Source organism: Balaenoptera ricei, chromosome 1 (genome assembly GCF_028023285.1).
Source record: "Balaenoptera ricei isolate mBalRic1 chromosome 1, mBalRic1.hap2, whole genome shotgun sequence".
Taxonomy (NCBI): Eukaryota; Metazoa; Chordata; class Mammalia; order Artiodactyla; family Balaenopteridae; genus Balaenoptera; species Balaenoptera ricei.
This window is the reverse complement of record NC_082639.1, coordinates 108,484,497-108,509,091: the sequence shown is the minus strand read 5'-3', so window position 1 is coordinate 108,509,091 and position 24,595 is coordinate 108,484,497. Positions and strand designations below refer to the sequence as shown.

The following is a 24,595-nucleotide window of genomic DNA, read 5'->3' as shown; positions in this document are numbered from 1 at the left end:
AATTTTGGAATTATCTCTGATTTGTTCTGTCTTGTTATCCTTATATCTAATCTGTCACTAAATAGTTATTTTCTCCCTTTGAAATGTCTTTCATATTTGCCCTTCTGTACATTTTTACTACTATCACTATGAGTCTTCTAGCCTCTCTGACTTTAAATTTTTTCATCTCCAAAGCATCCTTACTAGATTAAATTTCCTAAAATACTGCTTTCATCATATCAACTTCTACATAAGACTCTACACTGGATCTCTTTGCCTATCTCAGCAAGTACAAATCCCCCTTACAAGCATCTTCATAAACTAGTTCCTGTTTACCAATTCAATTTTATCTCCTATGTCTCTTGCACACCCACACCCACTCTCAACAGGTCATGCTGTTTATTATTTTCTGCATAGCTCTGCATCTTTTCTTTGCTGAAATCCTCCTCCAGATTCTATTCATTATTTATGGTCCATCTTAATATAACCTTCTCTAAGAAACTGTCCCTAATAACCTCAAATCTTATTATAGTCAGTACCACAATTTTGACTTAATTAAATATTAACATGAAACACTGCCTAATTGTTACTCATGCTTTAGTTTTGTCTCTTCAACTTATACTGTAAATTTCATGAGGCTAGGGTTTGATTATGTCACTTTTTTCTAAAATCCTCTGATAGCTCTCATCATTTTAAGATTAAAGCCCAACCTCCTTTCAATGGCCATAACCAGGCCTCAATCTGTCCTTCTGGCTTATCTAAGACCACTCCTCATCTTATATCCAGCACTGGCTACATTGAATTAGTCTCTGTTCCCTTAAAAAAAATTTTTTTTTTTTTTCACATCTCCATGCCTGCATTCCCTCTGCTGAGAATTTCCTTCCTTTTCTCTGGTTGGTGCACTTCTACTTATTTACTTGTCCGGAACCAAACCTAATATCATCGTCTCTAAGAAGCTCTAAGAAGACTCATCCTTAGGGAAAACAGTTGTCCTTCCTCTGTATTTCCATATCCCTTTGTAATACCTCTAGTACAGCACTTATTGCATATATTATAATTCCTGGTTTAAATTTCTTTCTCCCCTACTAAAATGTGAACTTTTTTTTTTTTTTTTAATGTGAACTTTTTGAGGAAAAGGATGGTATCTTATTCATTTTTGTACCACTAGATCCTCACAGCACCATGAACATGGAGCAGGCATTCACATGTTTGTGGAATAAACAGCAGATGTTCAATAATAAAAACCTAGATAATGCATTTTAATATATTATATCTTTAAAATCTTCCTAACAACGCTGTGAGATAAATATCATTATACTTATTTAACAAATGAGGAAAATGGCTCAGAGATTAAGCCAACAGCTCTAGGTCACAAAGCCAGCAGTGGCAAATCAAACACTGACATTCAGATCTTCTGATTTTAGTCTAGCATTCTTTCTAGTTGACTAGGCTGCCCTCCTAAACAATTAATTGCCTGAACCCTTTGAGAGTGCACATTTTTCTTCTACTATCCCTCTTATCATACATCTATCTTAAATAATACTAATTTGTGTTCTTGTCTCAACTCCCTCTTACACTGTAAATTCCATGTTGGTTAAGAAGGATTACTTGCCTTTGTATCTCTTGCTCTGCCTGGCACAGTGCCTTACACATAGTAGGTGCTCATCAAATTGTATTGAATAGATACCTGGAGAGCACTAGAATGGTCATTTTGACAGGCCAGTTCTTGCTCAACCTCCGAAACCTCCAGCAGATTCCGCTCACTGACCAACCGAGACAGCTCTCCAACCACTGTCACGTGCTTTGATACAGTTCCAGACATCTTCTTGAATTGTGGGTAATTCTCAACAAAGGCCTGCCATGGGAAAAACATCAGTTGGGGGTTCTGTTATTTCTTGATGAGGATAGGCATGTATGAAGAAGGAAAAAACAAAAAAAAAAGGCAGAGATTATTCTTCTGCCCAGACTAAGGCATCTAATACTTTCAGTCACATGGCATTTTGTTATGCTTAAGAAGAGAAGAACGAGTATATGTCAGTAGACTGAGTCTTTAAATAGTCCAAATATGACTGATGAATGGAAAGAAGTACATGGCTTATTATGAAGTTTTCACTACATTTTTTCCCAAAGAGAAGTATTACAGAAAATAATCTCAAACCAAACAAAAGGAATCAAGGCAGAAATCAGACCCAGAATAGTACAGAAATGCTGATTACATGAATAGTTCCAAAGTCTTGCATGTTAATCATCCATGTACATGTTCAATTTACCTTCATGTCTGCTATTGATTCTAGTTTTTGCTGTTCTTTTGGTTTCTTCTTCTGAAAGTCTTCCATGAGATTCTTTATGTTGCTACCAATCTCAGCAAAGTTCAGGTACATATTCTATGAAAAAGGAAGTTGGAAACACAGTTCTATCAACAAGTCTGACTTTCAGACAATTTAAAAGAAGTGAAAAAGAACACTGAATACAGTTAGAACTGAAGGGCAAGAAAATTTCATTATCATTACCAAATCTGGATATTGGCCAGGACACTGGTGATGAATACCATTACCATTTTCACAAAGGGCTAAGGACAGGAGGGAAGTAAATAAATTGGGTTCTAATTTTAAAAGTACAAAACTAAGTATGTGATTACTGTGAAAAAATACTGTTAAAGGGTCAGAAAAAAGTCTGCCTTCCCTTGAGATGCAGTTTATCTACAGGATGCCTCTGTCATCCTTCTACATGAAATCCCAAACCTGCTCTCATTCTAACAAATCAATATTAACCTTCTTACATAAAAACAACTAAAAAAATTTAAAAGAATTTTAAACCACTTACGTTAGCGTAGAATTCATCATTTTCAGCAGATAGGACCACCTCTCTCAAGTCTTTACTGATCCCTGGCACTCTGGAAAGATCAATCCGATTGTTGTTTATGCCCAGTAGTTCATGGACCATGGCCTGATATGTCCACTAAATAAAGAATTATGACAAAAAAAGAAATTGGTAACTGACAAAACATGGAAATAGTAAACGTTCAGGAAAACAAATAAAAACTGATAACATTCTTAGTAACTAGTCTTGTTTACATGGAGGTTCTCTATTTAGCTCAAATTTTATTAATATTTTGAGCTATACTAAGCATTAAGATTGTCATTTTAATTGGTTAAACATCTGAAAGTCAAAATACTTTTAGATTTCACACTTTTGGAAGAAGGGCAGCCAGATTAATATTCCTGATAGAAAGAAAACAAATTAGATCTATCATTAGCTCCAACTTTTTTCTGTGAATTAAGAGTATATTTTTGGCTTCATAGATAGGGCTATATTGGTACTGCAGTTACAAGCTGTACCATTTCCTGTACACTTCTGTGGTTTTCTGCAGCATGAGAAGTGTGCTCTTGCAGATCTGAGTGGTGCTATATTTATCCTGGGAACACTAATATTACCAGAAAAAAACCTTGTGAGTTGATCAAAACACACATATTCAGAAGCTTGCCTCTGAATCCATTTTACTTTATAGCTTTACTTAATATGCATTGTGAAGAAGGACCAGTTTCCAGTCTTACAAAATGGGAACTTATTTCGTAAAACTGGAAAGGAGAAACCCCCAAATTTGCCTTCTCACCTTTTATGGAGAACAGGTTACTTTTAGTCACAGGTCCATTAGAGAAAACTAAGTATTTTCCAGCAAATTACCCTCTAAATCTAAACACTAGATTTGTTAAAATAACTTCAGAGGTTATAAAAGTAGGTGCTTTATTTCCTAAAATATTTGCCAATGAGTCCTTGAAAAAGCAAGTTTCATTATAGCATTTAAAGTAAGTACAACAAAATGTTTTATGCTTCCATAGACAGCATCCTCTGCATGCTTTTGCCATTAGCACATACTTCATAATTAAAATGATGTTTACTTTCTCCTCATTGGATCATGAACTCTTTGAAAGGCGAGACTGTACCTTTTAACCTTTTATCTCTAGTACTTAATACAGTACCTGGCACATAATAGGTCCTCAGTGAAATTTGTTGAATGAATGATTGCTTTTCTTTGGGAAGCTAAATTATAAGCAATTATTTTTCTTTCTACTTTTTTATATCGTCAAAATTTCTTTAGTTATATTATTAAAATGTATATAAAATATGTAACATATAATATGTAATATATAGAATATTATTAAGTTATATTACTTTGAATTTTAGGAATATAAGGCTATCTATCATATCATAGAGAAGTTGCATTCCACAGCACAGATTTCCCCTAGCATTAACATTATTATAAGCTGGGATGGAACTGAAATATAGACTGTGCCTTTTCCTATAAATTTAAAGTCACTATTAATAAAGTGTCTACAAAGTGTAAGGCACTGTGCTTGTATTCACAGAAGAACAAACATTAGTAAGACACAGTCTGCCTTGAAGGAATGTATAACCTAGGAGACTGTGAAAACAATCAAAGGTACAACATAGAAAGTGCAGCATGAGACATAAGATGTTTCAAAAACACTTAAAAGATGTTTCAAGTGGTTTTAAAGGATAAGAATTTTGAGAGGTGAAGATGGGAAGAGAATGTATTCCAAACATGCCAGAGTTCAAAGAGAGGTCACAACATGAATAAAATGATGGCAGGAAATCCTGAGGTATAGCTACACAGTAGTGAGCTGCAGGTTTTCTATAACGTTGAGCCTACATTGTGAAGGCTCATGGACGCCAAGTTCAGGAGTCTGTATTTCATCCAGTAGGCAAATGGGAAACAATTAAGATTTTTAAGCCAGGAGTAATAGGATCAGAACTGTGCTATAGTAAAAGTAATTTAACAACATTGTGTCCGTGAGATACGTTAGAGTGGAGAGAAATTAAAAGTGGGGAATCAAGAAGATGACTATTTGAGGATTCCTATAAGAGACTAGATACACCAAGATAATGGCAATATGAATGGAAAAGAACAGACACTGGAAAAGTAGAATCTACAGAACCCAGAAGTTGCCTTAATTAGGGATGGTGGCAGAAAGGGACAGGAAGGATGAGGCAGAAGAAAGAGCTGAAGATGACTGTGGCTGGAAGAACACTGATACCAGAATGCTAGGAAACACAAGGCAAAAACAAGAATAGCTGAAAATAAGGAGGCAAATAAATGGACCATGTTGTTCATTTCCACATCTGCATTTTGATGAATACCACTTGAAATCATCCTTTCATTATGCTAACAAAGGGCTCTGCACCTGGTTTAGCAATGGGGTGATGGCATCATCGCAGCGATCTAAAATAAGTAGCAATGGAGGAACCTCAGTCCGCCGGAATTCAAACAGTTCATATTCTTTAGTTATCACTTGCTGTGGGTAAGAGAGAAAGACGGTTTGGTGAACCAATTAGTAGCAGATAGAGACGATATAAATAGAAAATTAATACACAAAAACCACATTTAACAATAGTTTCTTGCACTTTCATAGGCCTTCCATAAAAGGATTCAAAAGCTTGACAAAGTTTAGTAGCATTCTGTTTAAGGGGTTAGGATTTGAAACTCTATTTTACAAGCGGTTTAATAGGATCAAAAGAAGTTAAGTAGCTTGCAAATGTTTCTTGGGTTAAACCTAAGAATCTTAGCTCTAATTTGTTGCTTTTGGTCTTGAATTACAAATGCCTACCTCTTTGCCAGTAAACCTAACACATCATCTCCTTAGTTTTAGATAAAACATTCCTTTAATTTCTGAAATATGAAAAAGAAATGAATGGTCTTGATGTTTTGGAACTGGAGATAGAGAATGCCATACCTTAACGCATTCTGCAAGTCTCTTTGCTGTCTCTGATGAAAGCTGGTAACGAATCATGGGACATTTCTTCAGAGATAAAAGGAGAGCTGTCAGTCCTTGAGTTGCTCTGGATAGTTGGACTGGATCCCAATTTCGACCCTTTTTGTTAAAACATATATTCAGAGAAAATATTTGAATTTTATCTTACAAGTCCAATTACTTACTGAATTAACTCCTACCTGATAAATAAACTTAAAAAAAAATCCTTTCTTTCCATACCTGGCAGCAACCCAGAATATTGAGGGAAAACAAATGTGGATTCACAGCAATGTAATCACCATAAAATTCCTGCAAACAAAGCACCAGGATCAGTCAGTCATTCCATAAACTCCTAACTGTATCATGCAATAATATTTTTCATATGTGATATAATACTATGTGATACAATCAAATTTGAGGAAATGCAGGTATAAAAGAGAAAAACTGATCAATTAACAATTGAGTAACAATAGTCAATGTGAGCGAATTAATAAGATAATCATAAAATAGTAGCAATAATAATAAATCTTTAACAAAAAAACCAAAAAAACAAAGTTGTATAAATATACATATCATACTTAAGGAGATTTATCAATTAGTAAAAATAAAACACTGCTGAAGATATACAATGTTACACTCAGTTAGATGAATAAGAACTTTGCTGTCCAGTGTATTCTCATGAGGGAGAATATGATTTAAAATAGGTCATTCTTTTTTCATTCATTTATCACCTAGCACATTCTCCTGAAAATCCAAAACTTGTTTATTTGCTTCCCTGAGGACTATATTCTTCACTTAGGTGATAAATGTATTCAAACATCTGTGATAAATGTATTCAAGAACACTAAAGGGTTTAAGAAGGAAAAGGTAACATGAAATGTTCTAATGTGAAGTATTACATAGCATGCAGTATAAATATTTAGGAGTTTCAAGTTTTAACCTAATGACAAATCTGCTTACTACTTCCCAAAGCAAGATAATCACAAACAGAACTTTAAGAAACCTCATTCACATCCTTTACTTCCTATTCTCTCCCAATCAGACATAAACTATAACTGTTTAGATGAATATTCTTATAGTATAGCTCATAAAACTAGCATAAGACATATCTGACTCTGTCCCCAACCCTGTGAAACCCTCCCTACCAACCCAGTACCTTTCCAATCACCTCATTCCCACTGCCTCCTTTAATTCTATTCCCACTCAATTTGATACCTCTTCCAAACTTTCTAAATATGAGTATAGTCTGGTGCAATGCACATTTGTTGTGTCTGATCAATAGCTTCCTTTCTTATGAGACAACACCTTCCTTATTTTTAGACTCAAATCTTTAGAAAGGGCCAATATAAGATATGTATTAGAGGACCAATACCTTTACCTGAACCTCAGCCACAACTTCCTGTTCATCAGCTTCAGCTAATGACTTCACATCACTCTTGCTGATCACATTACTGAAATCTGAAACAGACATATAAGTTGTGGTTGACTCAGAGGAGATCATCTCTGCTGCAATTAGACATAAATGGGCCTGACAGTTAAAGTCTAATGACTAAGTGAAATTTAGTATACATTGTGGTATATGTCAAACACCTTCACATTGGAATGAACAGCACAAATACGTTTAAATCTGTAAATTCATAATACTTAAAAAAAAAAAAAAAAAAAAAAGGGAACCACCATTGTAGGCATTGGAGGATGCTAGGGAACCAAATCATTATATTGAAAATAGCAAATACTGGGAAAGAAGTAAGCTTTTATCCTTTTATATGCAAACTGTACCACCAGATAACCAAACGGTAGATGAGGGGAAACTCCTCTTTTAAGAAATTTTCCAGCTAAAAAGCAAAGAAGGAATGATAATGATAGAATTAAAACACCATCATTTTGGGACTTCCCTGTTGGCACAGTGGTTAAGAATCCGCCTGCCAATGCAGGGGACACGGGTTTGAGCCCTGCTCTGGGAAGATCCCACATGCCATGGAGCAACTAAGCTCGTGCGCCAAAACTACTGAGCCTGCACTCTAGAGCCCGCGAGTGACAACTACTGAAGCCCACGCGCCACAACTACTGAAGCCCATGTGCCTAGAGCCGGTGCTCAGCAACAAGAGAAGCCACCGCAATGAGAAGCCCGCGTACCGCAACGAAGAGAAGCCCCCGCTCGCCGCAACTAGGGAAAACCCACGCACAGCAACGAAGACCCAACACAGCCAAAAATAAATAAATTAAATAAATAAATTTATAAAAAAAAAAAGCAAAACAAAACACCATCATTTTTTTCAACCCCTAATGAATCAATGGATGGAACTAGGCATTGGGCATTGACCTCTGCTAGTATCATAGTAAGAGACAATCAGTGGAAGCACACAACACTACCTATGAAATATTCTCGTCAAAAAGAAATCAAATCTGAATCTAATTAAGCCTCTGTATCCAAGTACCAATTTACAAGAACTAGAGGACAGAGGGAACATTTTAAATTGCAAAGAACATGTTAAAATACCCCATGCAGAGGCAATCAGCAAGATCCAGGCTGTGGGAAACTTTAATAGAACAATGTAGTTTCTTCAATAAATAGACTGCATGGGGGTTGGGGTAGAGAGAGGACTTATAGAAGATTAAAGAAACTTAAACAACATATCAACCAATAGCAATGTGTGGACCTTACTATGATCCTGATTCAAACAAACAGTGGTGAAAAAAAAAGGCATGAAAGAATCTGAAATTTGAACACTGAATGAATATTTGAATAAATAGGAATTTTTCTCATTATTTGGATATAATAATGGTACTTTTTAAAACAAGTCCTTATCATTTAGAGATGCATATGGAAATATTTATGGATGAAATCATGTGATGTCTTAGATTATCTTCAATATAATATTGATGGAGGAGTAGATAGCAGTATAGCTAAAACAAGATTGGCTATGGTACGATAATTGTAGAAACTGGGTGATGGGTACATTGGGATTTATTAGACTATTCTATTTTTACATATTTGAAAACTTCCATAATAAAGAAGTTTTTTTTTAAATAAAGGAAGGGAGGAGCCTGTTATACAAGAGTATACAAAAATAGAATTATTAAAAAATGACATGAGCAGAAGGCCAGTTTTGTGCTAATTAATATAAATTGTGCTGAAAGTCTGTAAAGAATAAAATCACCATATATAAACTCATTTTAGTTTATTTCAATCAAATAAAACTGTGAAATTGATTGCTCCACCCAAGACATTTCAACAGTCCATTTTTCCTAGGCTTTAGTGCTAACTACTTTAACATATATAATTTTTTTCGACTTCATAGATTTACAGCCCAAATCAAACAAACTGTACAACCAGAAGAGTAAATATTAGACTTATTATTCGTTATTAATCTCAACCACTGCATCAAATAACTCTTTTCAGAGGAAAAGGGAGTCTGTCATCTCATGATCTATTCAATTTTTAGCTAAGAGACTCAGCAAAACAGTAATTCTGTTAGATGTCCAGATAAATTTGACAGCATGGGGAATCAATCTCTCTCTCTCTATAAATATATGTGTGTGTATGTGTGTCTATGTGTGTCATTGAATACAAAAGTTTTTATACTTTCCTATCCTCAGTACCTAGCTTGTAATCAGACTTAAAAAATACTGGAATGACTACACACCTAGCAGGATGGCTAAAATGAAAAACAGGGACAACACTAAATGCTTGTGAGGATACAAAGAAATTAGATCACCTGTACACTGCTAATGGAAATGTAAAATGGCATAGTCATGCCAGAAAACATTTAGCAGTTTCTTAAAACACTAAACATGCAACTACCATATGACCCAGCAATTGCTCCCTGGGTATTATTTATTACAGAGAAATAAAGACTTATGTTCACACAAAAACCTATACACAAATATTTATAACAACTTTATTTGTATTAGCCCAAACTAGAAACAACTCAGATGTCCTTCAACAGGTGAACAGTTAAACAAATTGTGGTACATCCATACCATGGAATACTACTCAGTAATTAAAAAAAAAAAAAAAAGGACTTCCCTGGTGGCGCAGTGGTTAAGAATCTGCCTGCCAATGCAGGGGACACAGGTTTGAGCCCTGGTCCGGGAAGATCCCACATGCCGCGGAGCAATTAAGCCTGTGCACCACAACTAATGAGCCTGTGCTCTAGAGCCCGTGAGCCACAACTACTGAGCCCGCGTGCCACAACTACTTAAGCCCATGCACCTAGAGCCCATGCTCTGCAACAAGAGAAGCCACCGCAATGAGAAGCCTGCACACCGCAATGAAGAGTAGCCCCCGCTTGCAGCAACTAGAGGAAGCCCGTGCACGGCAACAAAGACCCAATGCAGCCAAAGATAAAATCAAACAAATTTAAAAAAATAAAAGAAAATAAAAAAAGAAAAAAAAAACCTTAATTGAAAAAGAAAACCCATGATTATTAGCCAAAAATAAAACAATTACAAAAACAAAAGTAGGATGACAGAAGAGAATAAAATTGCCTGTTTTTACCTCCTGGGGTTGTTTTAAGGGCTGAATAAAATATGAGAGAGTTCTTATAAACTACAGTGTCTTATCACAAATGTTAATTTTTTGTACCATTATTAAATTGTAGTATATGCGGAAGAAAGTATATATCTTAGACCATAGTTTAAGCCCTAAAACTCCAAAGCCTTCAAGTAAACAATACAAATGCTATGAAGATCAATAATGACATCTAGAGGAGAAAAGATGTAACTTCCAAAGCAGAATGTATTACATTAAAAAAATCCATATAAATTGTATAGTAACCACAAACCCAGTTTATTTCCAGGCCTCCACCCCCTTTCCTCTCCCCAAAAGTTATGCAAATAGGAGATATCTACCTGATGACTTGTACTTTCAAGTATTACATAAAGTTGCAAAGAGAAGTAGACTGTTTTCATCTGGTATGTAAAGTAAATCTCTGCTTTTCCAACAAACTCAAGTATATCCTCCCTCCAAATAAATAAATCAGCTTCTATGCCTCAGTTCATAAGAGTGTAAAATAGAAATAAGTATACATACTTTTTTGGCAAAGGTGGAATGTGAAAGTTGACTACTTATAACTTTTGACTTATAAAGAAACTTGAAGGGCAAAGTAAAACTTAAAAAAAAATTTGTTTTTAACCTAAGCAGTCTATGATGAGTGGAAATCACATTTAGCTCTCAGAAACAGAATGTTGGTCCAACACTTTTAATACTTGGAAAGGACAAAAAAACTCACCAGACTCTTACAGTGATGGATTCAATTAACTTACCGATGATATGAAGTACCCAATAGAACATATTAGCTAGGATTTAGTTACATGATTGAACAGGTGAAATAACATACTTACAAATAAAATATATACTGTATTTGGGTCTTCGGAGCTCCTGAATCAGATAATCCACATTCTCCTAGAAAAGAACAAACAAACAAAATATGAGAACTGCTTAAGTGAAAAAGTAATAAATACGTATCATCCACTGATTTATTTAAGTATTTACTGAGTGCCTACTGTGTGCTGAGGTCTAGATTAAGTGTGTGTATGTTGGGAGGGGTGAGGGCTGAGGATAAAAAAGAGACACATTAAATATAATGATCAGGAATCATATGTAACATTAACTAGCTGCACTGCCTTGGCCAAATTAAGATTAAAAAACATAAAGGACATAGATGTTGAAATATAACATAAGATAGATAATAATTCTGCAAATTTGCCTCAAGCTGTTTGCTTATAAATTTTATTCATCTGATCAAAATTCTTATGTGGAACATCAAAATGTGTCTAGTCCTTTAAAAACCAACATTCAAGAGAAAATATAGGGGCTTCCCCAGTGGCACAGTGGTTGAGAATCCACCTACCAATACAGGGGACATGGGTTCGATCCCTGGTCCGGGAAGATTCCACATGCCGCGGAGCAACTAAGCTCGTGTGTCACAACTACTAAGCCTGTGCTCTAGAGCTCGTGAGCCACAACTACTGAGCCCATGTGCCGCAACTACTGAAGCCCGCACGCCTAGAGCCCGTGCTCCACAATGAGAGAAGCCACTGCAATGAGAAGCCCGCGCACTGCAACGAAGAGTAGCCCCCGCTCACCTCAACTAGAGAAAGCCCGCGCGCAGCAACAAAGACCCAACACAGCCAAAAATAAATAAATAAATAAAATAAATTAAAAAAAAAAAAAAGAGAAAATATAGTTAAATATATTCACTTGGGCTTTTAACTAATTGGGACCAGAGGCTGCAGAACTTCAATATTTGTGAAGTATTTGCAAACAGTAGGCTAAGACCTTTTGTATAATTACATTATTTAAAAATAAAACATGAAATTTAGAACTAAAAAACAGTTGATTTTCAAATGGTCAAAACATAATAATTCCAATTACATACGATCATAATGCAGGTCTTATCTACTTTTGATACTATAACATATGGTTAAATTTCAGTATAAAGTTGATCCCCAAATTATACATGATATAAAATATCATTTTTGAATGTTAAAAAAACATACATTTCCTTACAGAATTAAAAGTAATGTAAGCAATACATATTGCTTGTGAAATGGGAAAAAGACTTTAACAACTGTCATTTAAATTTAAAAAACACATTAAAAATTAACTTTATAATGTAATCTTAAGGAAAAATTGTTTTTAACAACACATTTGAGTTTGAGAGAACATACGTATGGCGCTGAAAGAGCTTCTCTAATAAAAAATGTTAGGAAATGATGGACTGATAATCTCTAAGATCCCTCCCAGAGCCAAAATTTCATGACTAATATGAAGCAATTGGAAACTACTGTATCAAAGAATTAATTGATGTATTAATTAATTCAGGAACTATTTATTGAGTATCCATTATGTGGCAGGCATTGGGGACATAACAGTGTGAAAATATGGACATCATCTCTGCTCTCCTGGAGCTTACTGCTGGTAGGTGAGACATATTAATTAATCACACAAACCATATGAGACTTCAACCACAACAAGTAATAGGGAGAGGAAGATGGTGCTATAAGTGTTTATGAGAGGGGGGTTTGACCCGGTCAGCAAGGCCAGGAAAGATTTGCTTGAGGGAGTGAAAATGTTCCAGGCAAAGAGAAGAACCTGTGCAAAGGTCCTGCAGCATGACAGAATATAGTGGACTGAAAGATTAGTGTGGCTAAGAGCAAAAAGGGGAATGGTTTGAAATGAGGCTATAGAAATAGTAGGAGCTAGACCATACAGGGCCTTGCAGGCCACACTTAATGGAGTTTTGTCTTTATCATAAAAGCAATGAGAAATCATTCAAGGATTTCAAGTGTGGTGACATGGTCAGATTTGTATATTGGAAAGTAGATAATGTACAAGTACTGGAGTTAAGAACATGAATATAAAACAAGAGAATATACAAAATAAGATTGAAATAGTAAAGGATTTTTAAAGCAGGACTCAAGTTAGATTTAGAAGATGATGGATGAAAACTGACAGAAGGCTAAAGAATCTTTAATCAGGGGAAGAGAACAAACAGAGGACAGGAATGAGCATGTAGAGGGATCATAAAAAGGCCTATCTGGCCGCAGTGGAGGAGCAGAGGTAGGACATAGGAGGTTGAATACATAAGGGCAGACCAGACCAGCTAAAGGAGGGCTCTGAGGGCTACTAAATATAAATTTAATCATGGAAGTAAAATTGAGCCATTAAAGGTTCCTGAGCATAGATGTGAATAAAATGATAAAGACTCAAAACACTGATATAAGTATGTAAGATTAAATGGCAATGGTGGCCCTGAACCAAGATGGCGGAGTAGAAGGACGTGCTCTCACTCCCTCTTGTGAGAACACCAAAATCACAACTAGCTGCTGGACAATCATCAACAGGAAGACACTGGAACTCACCAGAAAAGATACCCCACATCCAAAGACAAAGGAGAAGCCACAATGAGATGGTAGGAGGGGCGCAATCACAGTAAAATCAAATCCCATAACTGCTGGGTGGGTGACTCACAGACTGGAGAACACTTAGACCACAGAAGTCCACCCACTGGAGTGAAGGTTCTGAGCTCCACGTCAGGCTTCCCAACCTGGGGGTCCAGCAACAGGAGGAGGAATTCCTAGAGAATCAGACTTTGAAGGCTAGTGGGATTTGATTGCAGGACTTCGACAGGACTGGGGGAAACAGAGACTCCACTCTTGGAGGGCACACACAAAGTAGTGTGCATATCAGGACCCAGGGGAAGGAGCAGTGACCCCAGGGGAGACTGAACCAGACCTACCTGCTAGTGTGGGAGGGTCTCCTGCAGAGGCAGAGGGTGGCTGTGGCTCACCATGGGGGCAAGGACACTGGCAGCAGAAGTTCTGGGAAGTACTCCTTAGCGTGAGCCCTCCCAGAGCCTGTCATTAGCCCCACCAAAGAGCCCAGGTAGGCTCCAGTGTTGGGTTGCCTCAGGCCAAACAACCAACAGGGAGGGAACCCAGCCCCACCCATCAGCAGTCAAGCAGATTAAAGTTTTACTGAGCTCTGCTCACCAGAGCAACAGTCAGCTCTACCCACCACCAGTCCCTCCCATCAGGAAACTTGCACAAGCCTCTTAGATAGCCTCATCCACCAGAGGGCAGACAGCAGAAGCAGAAGTTCTTCTAACTACAATCCTGCAGCCTGTGGAACAAAAACCACATTCACAGAAAGATAGACAAAATGCAAAGGTAGAGGGCTACGTACCAGATGAAGGAACAAGATAAAACCCCAGAAAAACAACTAAATGAAGTGGACATAGGCAACCTTCCAGAAAAAGAATTCAGAATAATGATAGTGAAGATGATCAAGGACCTCAGAAAAGAATGGAGGCAAAGATCGAGAAGATGCAAGAAATGTTTAACAAAGACCTACAAGATTAAAGAACAAACAAACAGAGATGAACAATACAATAACTGAAATGAAAACTATACTAGAAGGAATCAATAGCAGAATAATTGAGGCAGAAGAACGGATAAGTGACCTGGAAGACAGAATGGTGGAATTCACTGCTGCAGAACAGACTAAAGAAAAAAGGATGAAAAGAAATGAAGACAGCCTAAGAGACCTCTGGGACAACATTAAACGCAACAACATTTGCATTACAGGGGTCCCAGAAGGAGAAGAGAGAGAGAAAGGACCCAAGAAAATATTTGAAGAGATTATAGTCGAAAACTTCCCTAACATGGGAAAGGAAATAGCCACCCAAGTCCAGGAAGCACAGAGAGTCCCATACAGGATAAACCCAAGGAGAAACACGCTGAGACACACAGTAATCAAATTGGCAAAAATTAAAGACAAAAAAAAATTATTGAAAGCAGCAAGGGAAAAACAACAAATAACATACAAGGGAACTCCCATAAGGTTAACAGCTGATTTCTCAGCAGAAACACTACAAGCCAGAACCAAGTGGCATGATACACTTAAAGTGATGAAAAGGAAGAACCTACAACCAAGATTACTCTACCCAGCAAGGATCTCATTCAGATTCGATGGAGAAATCAAAAGCTTTACAGACAAGCAAAAGCTAAGAGAATTCAGCACCACCAAACCAGCTCTACAACAAATGCTAAAGGAACTTCTCTCAGCAGGAAATACAAGAGAAGAAAAGGACCTACAAAAACAAACCCAAAACAATTAAGAAGATGGTCATAGGAACATACATATCGATAATTACCTTAAACGTGAATGGATTAAACGCTCCAACCAAAAGACACAGGCTTGCTGAATGGATACAAAAACAAGACTCATATATATGCTGTCTATAATAGACCCACTTCAGACCTAGGGACACATACAGATTGAAAGTGAGGGGATGGAAAAAGATATTCCATGCAAATGGAAACCAAAAGAAAGCTCGAGTAGCAATACTCATATCACATAAAATAGACTTTAAAATAAAGAATGTTACAAGAGACAAGGAAGGACACTACATAATGATCAAGGGATCAATCCAAGAAGAAGATATAACAATTATAAATATATATGCACCCAACATAGGAGCACCTCAATACATAAGGCAACTGCTAACAGCTATAAAAGAGGAAATTGACAGTAACACAATCATAGTGGGGGACTTTAACACCTCACTTACACCAATGGACAGATCATCCAAAATGAAAATAAATAAGGAAACAGAAGCTTTAAATGACACAATAGACCAGATAGATTTAATTGATATTTATAGGACATTCCATCCAAAAACAGCAGATTACACGTTCTTCTCAAGTGTGCATGGAACATTCTCCAGGATAGATCACATCTTGGGTCACAAATCAAGCCTCAGTAAATTTAAGAAAATTGAAATCATATCAAGCATATTTTCTGACCACAACGCTATGAGATTAGAAATGAATTACAGGGAAAAAAACGTAAAAAACACAAACACATGGAGGCTAAACAATACGTTACTAAATAACCAAGAGATCACTGAAGAAATCAAAGAGGAAATCAAAAAATACCTAGAGACAAATGACAATGAAAACACGACGACCCAAGACTTATGGAATGCAGCAAAAGCAGTTCTAAGAGGGAAGTTTATAGCTATACAAGCCTACCTAAAGAAACAAGAAAAATCTGAAGTAAGCAACCTAACCTTACACCTAAAGCAACTAGAGAAAGAAGAACAAACAAAACCCAAAGTTAGCAGAAGGAAAGAAATCATAAAGATCAGAGTGGAAATAAATGAAATAGAAACAAAGAAAACAATAGCAAAGATCAATAAAACTAAAAGGTGGTTCTTTGAGAAGATAAACAAAATTGATAAGCCATTAGCCAGACTCATCAAGAAAAAGAGGGAGAGGACTCAAATCAATAAAATCAGAAATGAAAAAGGAGAAGTTACAACAGACACCACAGAAATACAAAGCATCCTAAGAGACTACTACAAGCAACTTTTTGCCAATAAAATGGACAACCTGGAAGAAATGGACAAATTCTTAGAAAGGTATAACCTTCCAAGACTGAACCAGGAAGAAACAGAAAATATGAACAGACCAATCACAAGTAATGAAATTGAAACTGTGATTAAAAATCTTCCAACAGGGGCTTCCCTGGTGGTGCAGTGGTTGAGAATCTGCCTGCCAATGCAGGGGACACGGGTTCGAGCCCTGGTCTGGGAAGATCCCACATGCCGCGGAGCAACGAAGCCCGTGAGCCACAACGACTGAGCCTGCGCGTCTGGAGCCTGTGCTCCGCAACAAGAGAGGCCGCGATAGTGAGAGGCCTGCGCACCGCGATGAAGAGTGGCCCCCGCTTGCCACAACTAGAGAAAGCCCTGGCACAGAAACAAAGACCCAACACAGCCAAAAATAAAATAATTAATTAAAAAAAAAAAAAAAAAATCTTCCAACAAACAAAAGTTCAGGACCAGATGGCTTCACAGGTGAATTCTATCAAACATTTAGAGAAGAGCTAACACCTATCCTTCTCAAACTCTTCCATAAAATTGCAGAGGAAGGAACACTCCCAAACTCATTCTATGAGGCCACCATCACCCTGATACCAAAACCAGAGAAAGATACTACAAAAAAAGAAAATTACAGACCAATATCACTGATGAATATAGTTGTAAAAATCCTCAACAAAATACTAGCAAACAGAATCCAACAACACATTAAAAGGATCATACACCACGATCAAGTGGGATTTATCCCAGGGATGCAAGGATTCTTCAATATATGCAAATCAATCAATGTGATACACCATATTAACAAATTGAAGAAGAAAAACCATATGATCATCTCAATAGATGCAGAAAAAGCTTTTGACAAAATTCAACACCCATTTATGATAAAAACTCTCCAGAAAGTGGGCATAGAGGGAACCTACCTCAACATAATAAAGGCCATATATGACAAACCCACAGCAAACATCATTCTCAATGGTGAAAAACTGAAAGCATTTCCTCTAAGATCAGGAACGAGACAAGGATGTCCACTCTCACCACTATTATTCAACATAGTTTTGGAAGTCCTAGCCACGGCAATCAGAGAAGAAAAAGAAATAAAAGGAATACAAATTGGAAAAGAAGAAGTAAAACTGTCACTGTTTGCAGATGACACGATACTATACATAGAGAATCCTAAAACTGCCACCAGAAAACTGCTAGAGCTAATTAATGAATATGGTAAAGTTGCAGGATACAAAATTAATGCACAGAAATCTCTTGCATTCCTATACATTAATGATGAAAAATCTGAAAGAGAAATTATGGAAACACTCCCATTTACCATTGCAACAAAACGAATAAAATACCTAGGAATAAACCTGCCTAGGGAGACAAAAGACCTGTACGCAGAAAACTATAAGACACTGATGAAAGAAATTAAAGATGATACCAACAGATGGAGAGATATACCATGTTCTTGGATTGGAAGAATCAACATTGTGAAAATGACTCTACTACCCAAAGCAATCTACAGATTCAATGCAATCCCTATCAAATTACCAATGGCATTTTTTACAGAGCTAGAACAAATCATCTTAAAATTTGTATGGAGACACAAAAGACCCCGAATAGCCAAAGCAGTCTTGAGAGAAAAAAACGGAGGTGGAGGAATCAGACTCCCTGACTTCAGACTATACTACAAAGCTACAGTTATCAAGACAATATGGTACTGGCACAAAAACAGAAACATAGATCAATGGAACAAGATAGAAAGCCCAGAGATAAACCCACGTACCTATGGTCAACTAATCTATGACAAAGGAGGCAAAGATATACAATGCAGAAAAGACAGTCTCTTCAATAAGTGGTGCTGGGAAAACTAGACAGCTACATGTAAAAGAATGAAATTAGAATACTCCCTAACACCATACACAAAAATAAACTCAAAATGGATTAGAGACCTAAATGTAAGACTGGACACTATAAAACTCTTAGAGGAAAACATAGGAAGAACACTCTTTGACATAAATCACAGCAAGATCTTTTTTGATCCACCTCCTAGAGTAATGGAAATAAAAACAAAAATAAACAAATGGGACCTAATGAAACTTCAAAGCTTTTGCACAGCAAAGGAAACCGTAAACAAGACGAAAAGACAACCCTCAGAATGGGAGAAAATATCTGTAAACGAAATCAACGGACAAAGGATTAATCTCCAAAATATATAAACAGCTCATTCAGCTCAATATTAAAGAAACAAACACCCCAATCCAAAAATGGGTAGAAGACCTAAATAGACATTTCTCCAAAGAAGACATACAGGTGGCCAAGAAGCACATGAAAAGCTGCTCAATATCACTAATTATTAGAGAAATGCAAATCAAAACTACAATGAGGTATCACCTCACACCAGTTAGAATGGGCATCATCAGAAAATCTACAAACAACATATGCTGGAGAGGGTGTGGAGAAAAGGGAACCCTCTTGCACTGTTGGTGGGAATGTAAATTGATACAGCCACTATGGAGAACAATATGGAGGTTCCTTAAAAAACTAAAAATAGAATTACCATATGACCCAGCAATCCCACTACTGGGCATATACCCAGAGAGAACCATAATTCAAAAAGACACATGCACCCGAATGTTCATTGCAGCACTATTTACAATAGCCAGGTCATGGAAGCAACCTAAATGCCCATCGACAGATGAATGGATAAAGAAGATGTGGTACATATATACAATGGCATATTACTCAGCCATGCAAAGTAACAAAATTGGGTCATTTGTTGAGACGTGGATGGATCTAGAGACTGTCATACAGAGTGAAGTAAGTCAGAAAGAGAAAAACAAATATCATATATTAATGCATATATGTGGAAGCTAGAAAAATGGTACAGATGAACCGGTTTGCAGGGCAGAAATGGAGACACAGATGTAGAGAACAAACGTATGGACACCAAGGGGGGAAAGCCGTAGGGGGTGGTGGTGGTGGTGTGATGAATTGGGCGATTGGGATTGACATGTATACACTGATGTGTATAAAATTGATGACTAATAAGAACCTGCTGTATAAAAAAATAATTAAAATAAAATTCAAAAATTAAAAATAAATAAATAAATAAATGGCAATGGTGTTCAGTGTGATAGGTATGGAGGTTAATCCAGGAATAAAGTGATGTGGGTCTCTGTTAGTATAGTTAGTGGCTTTGGAAGTAGCTGAGAACCTTAAAGACATCTTGAAGGAAAAACTGGCTGTAAGCAGTGACTGAGATGTGGAAAGGAGGAGAATCATGGTTATAACTCTGATAAACCAGGATAATTATGATGCCACAGATGATGATAATATAAATTTCTTTTGCCTTAATAATACTTCCAGATCATAGTGTGCTGTATTTGCCTAGGCAGACGGCAGCTGTTTATGTAGTACCTTTGTAGGTCGAAGAAAACAAATTGCTTTCAGGTGTTTCATGATCTCTCGATTTTGAGAATCAATGCGTTCAAAAAGGTACACTTCCTTCTGGAGAATTTCCGATTGTGTGTATACCATACTCACTATGCCGGTCTGTAAAGAAAAAGAATTAACTAATATTATGCTAGTCCAGAATAATAAGAACAAGCAGCCATACCTAAGCCTTAAAATTTTTTTTCATTAATACTTAGTTGGATAACTTAAATACTAACATATGTAATAACATTTACTGAGCATCTAAAATAATAAGTAATGTACCACAATGAAACGCTCTCTCTGAACACGGACAACCCATAAATTTGCAAATAAAAAATTTCCCATCGCTTTAAAGAGTTCTTTTTTTAAATTTTGTAACCAATAAATAATAACCTGTCACCTCAGTTTGAGCCCTAACAGCTTTCCTTTAAAAACATAATGCTGAGTGGAAATAACAGGACCATCCCAAAGTCCTCCAAGTGCGCTGTCTTATATATTATTTCTTGGCAGAGGCATTTAGAAAACGATTTCTGATTTCAATAAATTGTTCTGGGTACAAGAACCTCTGGCAGTGGCTAGAGCCATTCAGACTGAAATCCTTCTAGGCAAGCTTTATACAACCTTTCAGTTCCACACTGAACTGACCCTCACTTATAAATCTTTAATTAAATACTAAATCCTACAGTGGAATGGGACCAGCTATTCCAAGGGAGGAGGGTTCCCTCACAAACACCGAGCAAAAGCAAACTCACCGTCTCTTTATCCATGAGAAGTACTTTCATGCCCGGTCCGCTGTCCTCTATCATTTTGGAAATGTACTGCTTCACAGCAAAAACCACGTTCATGGTGGCGAATTGACAGGTTAGCCCTATAGCTCTTCCCGCCCCCCGTTTTTCTTGCTAAATTAACCCCCGGCCTCTTGGCCGGATCTCAACAGCTTCCTCCCCGCCCGGCTTTGGCTTCCGGAAGTCCGGTCAGCTGTGGTCCTGGGAGTTGTAGTTCAGCTACGCGGTTCGGACATACAGCCTCCCGGCTGCATGGAAGAATTCGGCTGAGACACCCTAGGCCGCCACGCCCGGACTTGATTCTCGACCCACCTCCAGCCCGGAGGTGTTTGAGGCCCGGACGCTCAGATCTCTCCCAGCCCTTGGCCCGGGGTCCGGGCCGCGGCCTGACGCCCCTCCTGCTGGCTTGGGGACAGGGTGGCGCCTCGCGGTGTGGAGGAACTTGGCATAATGCTGGCTCGGAGGCAAGAACAGCAGAGCTTGGCCGTGGTCGCTATTTGCCATTAACGCTTTCTTGGGTGGCAGTGAAGGATGGAGGGAAGGGAGGTGGCTTTATGTTCCCGGCAGATGCTAGGGACTCGGAGGGACGGCATTTGGTAAATCTCATGCGGTATTTGCTAAATAGTGGCCGAGATTCGTCTTCCCCGGCATATTTGTGTCATTAACAAGGCGAGGACACTGCACTGCAAGGTGAGGCCCGAATTGCTTTTCCGAAGACTGAGGGGCATCGGAAATTGAACAAATACTTATTGAACGAATAAACAGAGGGAACGCCCTTTAGGAATGTTCTGGGAGAGGCCTCGGATCTCCCAGGAGGGCCTGGAGGTGGGGTCTGCCGCCGAACTCGCAGGCCGTGGGTCCAGCGGAGCCCGGAACCACCCAGTTTTCGGCTCCCTGGGCGTTTGGATTCCGTGGGCTTCAACTCTCCCGGGGTGCTGGGGACTTGAGATGCTTAAACAGCGGCAGGAGAAGAGTTAACAGGGTCAAAAATGGGTAGGGGGCATGTATTCGGTGGGGCTAAAGCAAAGTAGCGCGGGGATTTTAAGGAAAAACTCAAAATTTTAATTTAAGAAACGACAGAAACTTAGCAACAAAATGAATCTTAAAGCCATCAACTTCCACATGTCTGCATTTGTGTTTCTAACCCGCAGGTCTTCTCTCCATCATGCCATTTCTCGAAAAGGATGGTAAATGTCAGTTTTCTGCACCTTTGCGTTGGGGAATTGTAAAATCAGGAAGACAACAAGAAACAGCTGCAAGAAATCAGTGATTTTAATTGCTTGTAAATATTTCTACCCAAAAAATGACCAGTGTTTGCTGTGTTCACAGTTTAATCAATAGGTTCAGCATTACCAAATCAATTTTCTTTCATTACATTGTATGAAGTTTACAGTTAAAACTAGACCCAGAGCACGTCAACAGGAATCGGGCTGTTAAGATTAATTTATAAAACTTTGTATACAATTTTCAAATCCTTTAAGGGAGATCAGAAACCACTTGAAATACCATAGGTTTTTGTCACCTCTGAAATTGTGAAAATGTGTTTATTTTCTTTCCTTTTCAATTTTTCTACCACATAAATAAAACTTTGGGCATTTTTTTCTATTTTTGAGATATATTTTGCAAGAAAAGTTATATTAAAATGAAAATGAATCTTTAAATGGATACAAATGAGAAAAATCTAATGTTATCTGAAAATTCTATTCTTATTCATTTAAAATGTTTAAAAAAATTTTTAGTACATTAAATATTTTCTTTAAAGTATATTACAATTTAAAATATAGAAAACAGCAAACCAATGCTAATGAAAAATTAAGTAACTGCAAATCCTGTAAGTTACCAATATTTGAAAATTAATTTCCACTCGTGTCATTTGGTTTTTGTTTTTTCTTACCTATAATTTGGATTTCAGTATAGTATAAGGTTGTTTTCCATTTTATGCATTTTTTAGAAAGAACAAGGAGCGAGAGGCTTGTCTATGAACTTTGTGCTTTTTTTAGACAATTGTCAATCTGTAAGTAATACATGGAAACTGCATCCTTTTAAGTATTTATATTTGGACAATTATAACATTTTAGAGGAGTAGGAAAAATGCCTATTTTGACAAGACTTACTGACTCATTCCGTTGCCCATGAAATTCCACTGATGTCAGTGGCAGTGTTATTTTACACGTGGGTAAGATACAATGTTGAATAGAGTGTAAACATTTTGTACAAAATATTTATTATATATTTAATGGATTCTCTGATGGTCCTGAAGTTTGGCAGCCCTTTTCTTTTCTGAAGAAAACCAAAAAAGCCATTTTAAATGTCTCCAGATTAAGAACTTGTTTTGTATTCCCATAACTCTAAAAATAGGACTGAAACCAATGATCAAGTCCAAACTGTTGCTCTGTGACTCATCCAGGATAAACCCAGTGACTTGTTTTGTTGTAGGCAAGACAGCAAATCCAGAAGCCAATATGAAGCACCTTACTTATTTTTTTAAAAATCAAGGGTGTAAATAAACTGTAATAATAAGAAATATTTTTAATAATAGAAACTTCAAATTTAAAAAATAAATACTTCAAATATAAATGATTACATTAATTATAAACTTTCTAATGCAGTTACTTGAAAATTTTTTTACTAGGTTCAAGGAATCAGTGCTTTAAGGGTGGAAAACAGGAAGTTAAAAATTATGGTGTTTATATCTGTACATTTTGTTTAGACTTGTGAAGATGGGTGTAAATGAAGTAATCAAGAATGATTACCTTAATAATGACATGTGCTTCAGCTTCTTACAAAGTGTGTACTATTTAGAGGTTTAACTGTCCATTTTATATTTAATCAAAATCATGTTTCTCCTCCATAAGAACTCAAAGTTTGATATAAAACAAAGGATATGTAAATAAGTTCAGTATAATTATACTAACAATATGGCCAGCTCTTAATTATCTTAGATTATTAATTATTTACCATTCTCCTTGTTGCTGTGTGTTAACATAGCCCTGCATAGGAGGGAAGTGAAGATGAAAGTCAATGAAACTCAAATTAACTAGATTTTCTGCTTGTTAGCAATTGGAAAAATATTTAGAAAAAGAATGACAGTATTGCTTGTGTCAGACAACCCATCCTTATGCAGTGTTTTTAACCTTTCTAGCCATTTACTCATCTGAGAAGTGGTGGTAATATAATCTACCTTATGAAATTGTGAGAATTTAATGAAATAATGTGCAAGAAAAAAGTGTGCCTGGTACATAGTAAAGGCTCAATAAATATCAGCTTTAATTATTTGAAATCAAAAGGTACACATACCTTTTATTTTTTTACATATGGCATATTTCAGTTTCCTTTGTCAATAATATTTAAAAATAGAATGGATTTCAGAATTTGTAAACTATAGCTTCCAAATATAATTTCCATAATAACTGTATCTTGCATTGCTATACGATAATAGAAATATTAATGGGAATATTTGGCCTGCTCCATCATAATTTCTTTAAGGCATACAGTTTTCACGAAGACAAAACTTAGGAAAAATGCTTCAAGTGATTTCAGAGACTTAGTGCCTACCCAGCCTCAAATCAAACAGAATTTGTTAAGTTTTTGTCACAGTTGGTAGTTTAGTACCAAACTTTATGGTAACAAAAACACTGAAGAGCTTTAAATCATTAAGTAAAAATTATTTGCATGGAGAGTTCTGTCTGTACATTCAGTAATTACAGTGATTCCACCTTTCTGGTGGTGATGTTAACTT

General features: G+C 36.8%; 1 protein-coding gene across 6 annotated transcripts in view; it reads right to left on the bottom strand.

Annotated features, from left to right (window-relative positions):
- The window catches only part of VPS45 (vacuolar protein sorting 45 homolog), a 68,037-nt gene extending 46,516 nt beyond the window's left edge, over window positions 1–21,521 (bottom strand). The window contains exons 1-10 of one of the 6 annotated variants that reach the window (XM_059929939.1): window positions 20,824–21,521; window positions 20,054–20,188; window positions 11,097–11,157; window positions 7,123–7,208; window positions 5,991–6,059; window positions 5,733–5,870; window positions 5,184–5,294; window positions 2,803–2,937; window positions 2,250–2,363; window positions 1,667–1,834 (exon numbers count right to left, since the gene is read on the bottom strand). In XM_059929939.1, the coding sequence (XP_059785922.1) occupies window positions 1,667–1,834; window positions 2,250–2,363; window positions 2,803–2,937; window positions 5,184–5,294; window positions 5,733–5,870; window positions 5,991–6,059; window positions 7,123–7,208; window positions 11,097–11,157; window positions 20,054–20,188; window positions 20,824–20,916 (1,110 nt within the window). In that variant the 5' untranslated portion in view covers window positions 20,917–21,521. The remainder of the gene's footprint in view (window positions 1–1,666; window positions 1,835–2,249; window positions 2,364–2,802; window positions 2,938–5,183; window positions 5,295–5,732; window positions 5,871–5,990; window positions 6,060–7,122; window positions 7,209–11,096; window positions 11,158–20,053; window positions 20,189–20,823) is intronic. The other 5 variants (XM_059929934.1, XM_059929915.1, XM_059929911.1 and 2 more) reach the window with 5 other exon arrangements.
- Between the last annotated feature and the right edge of the window lie 3,074 nt (window positions 21,522–24,595).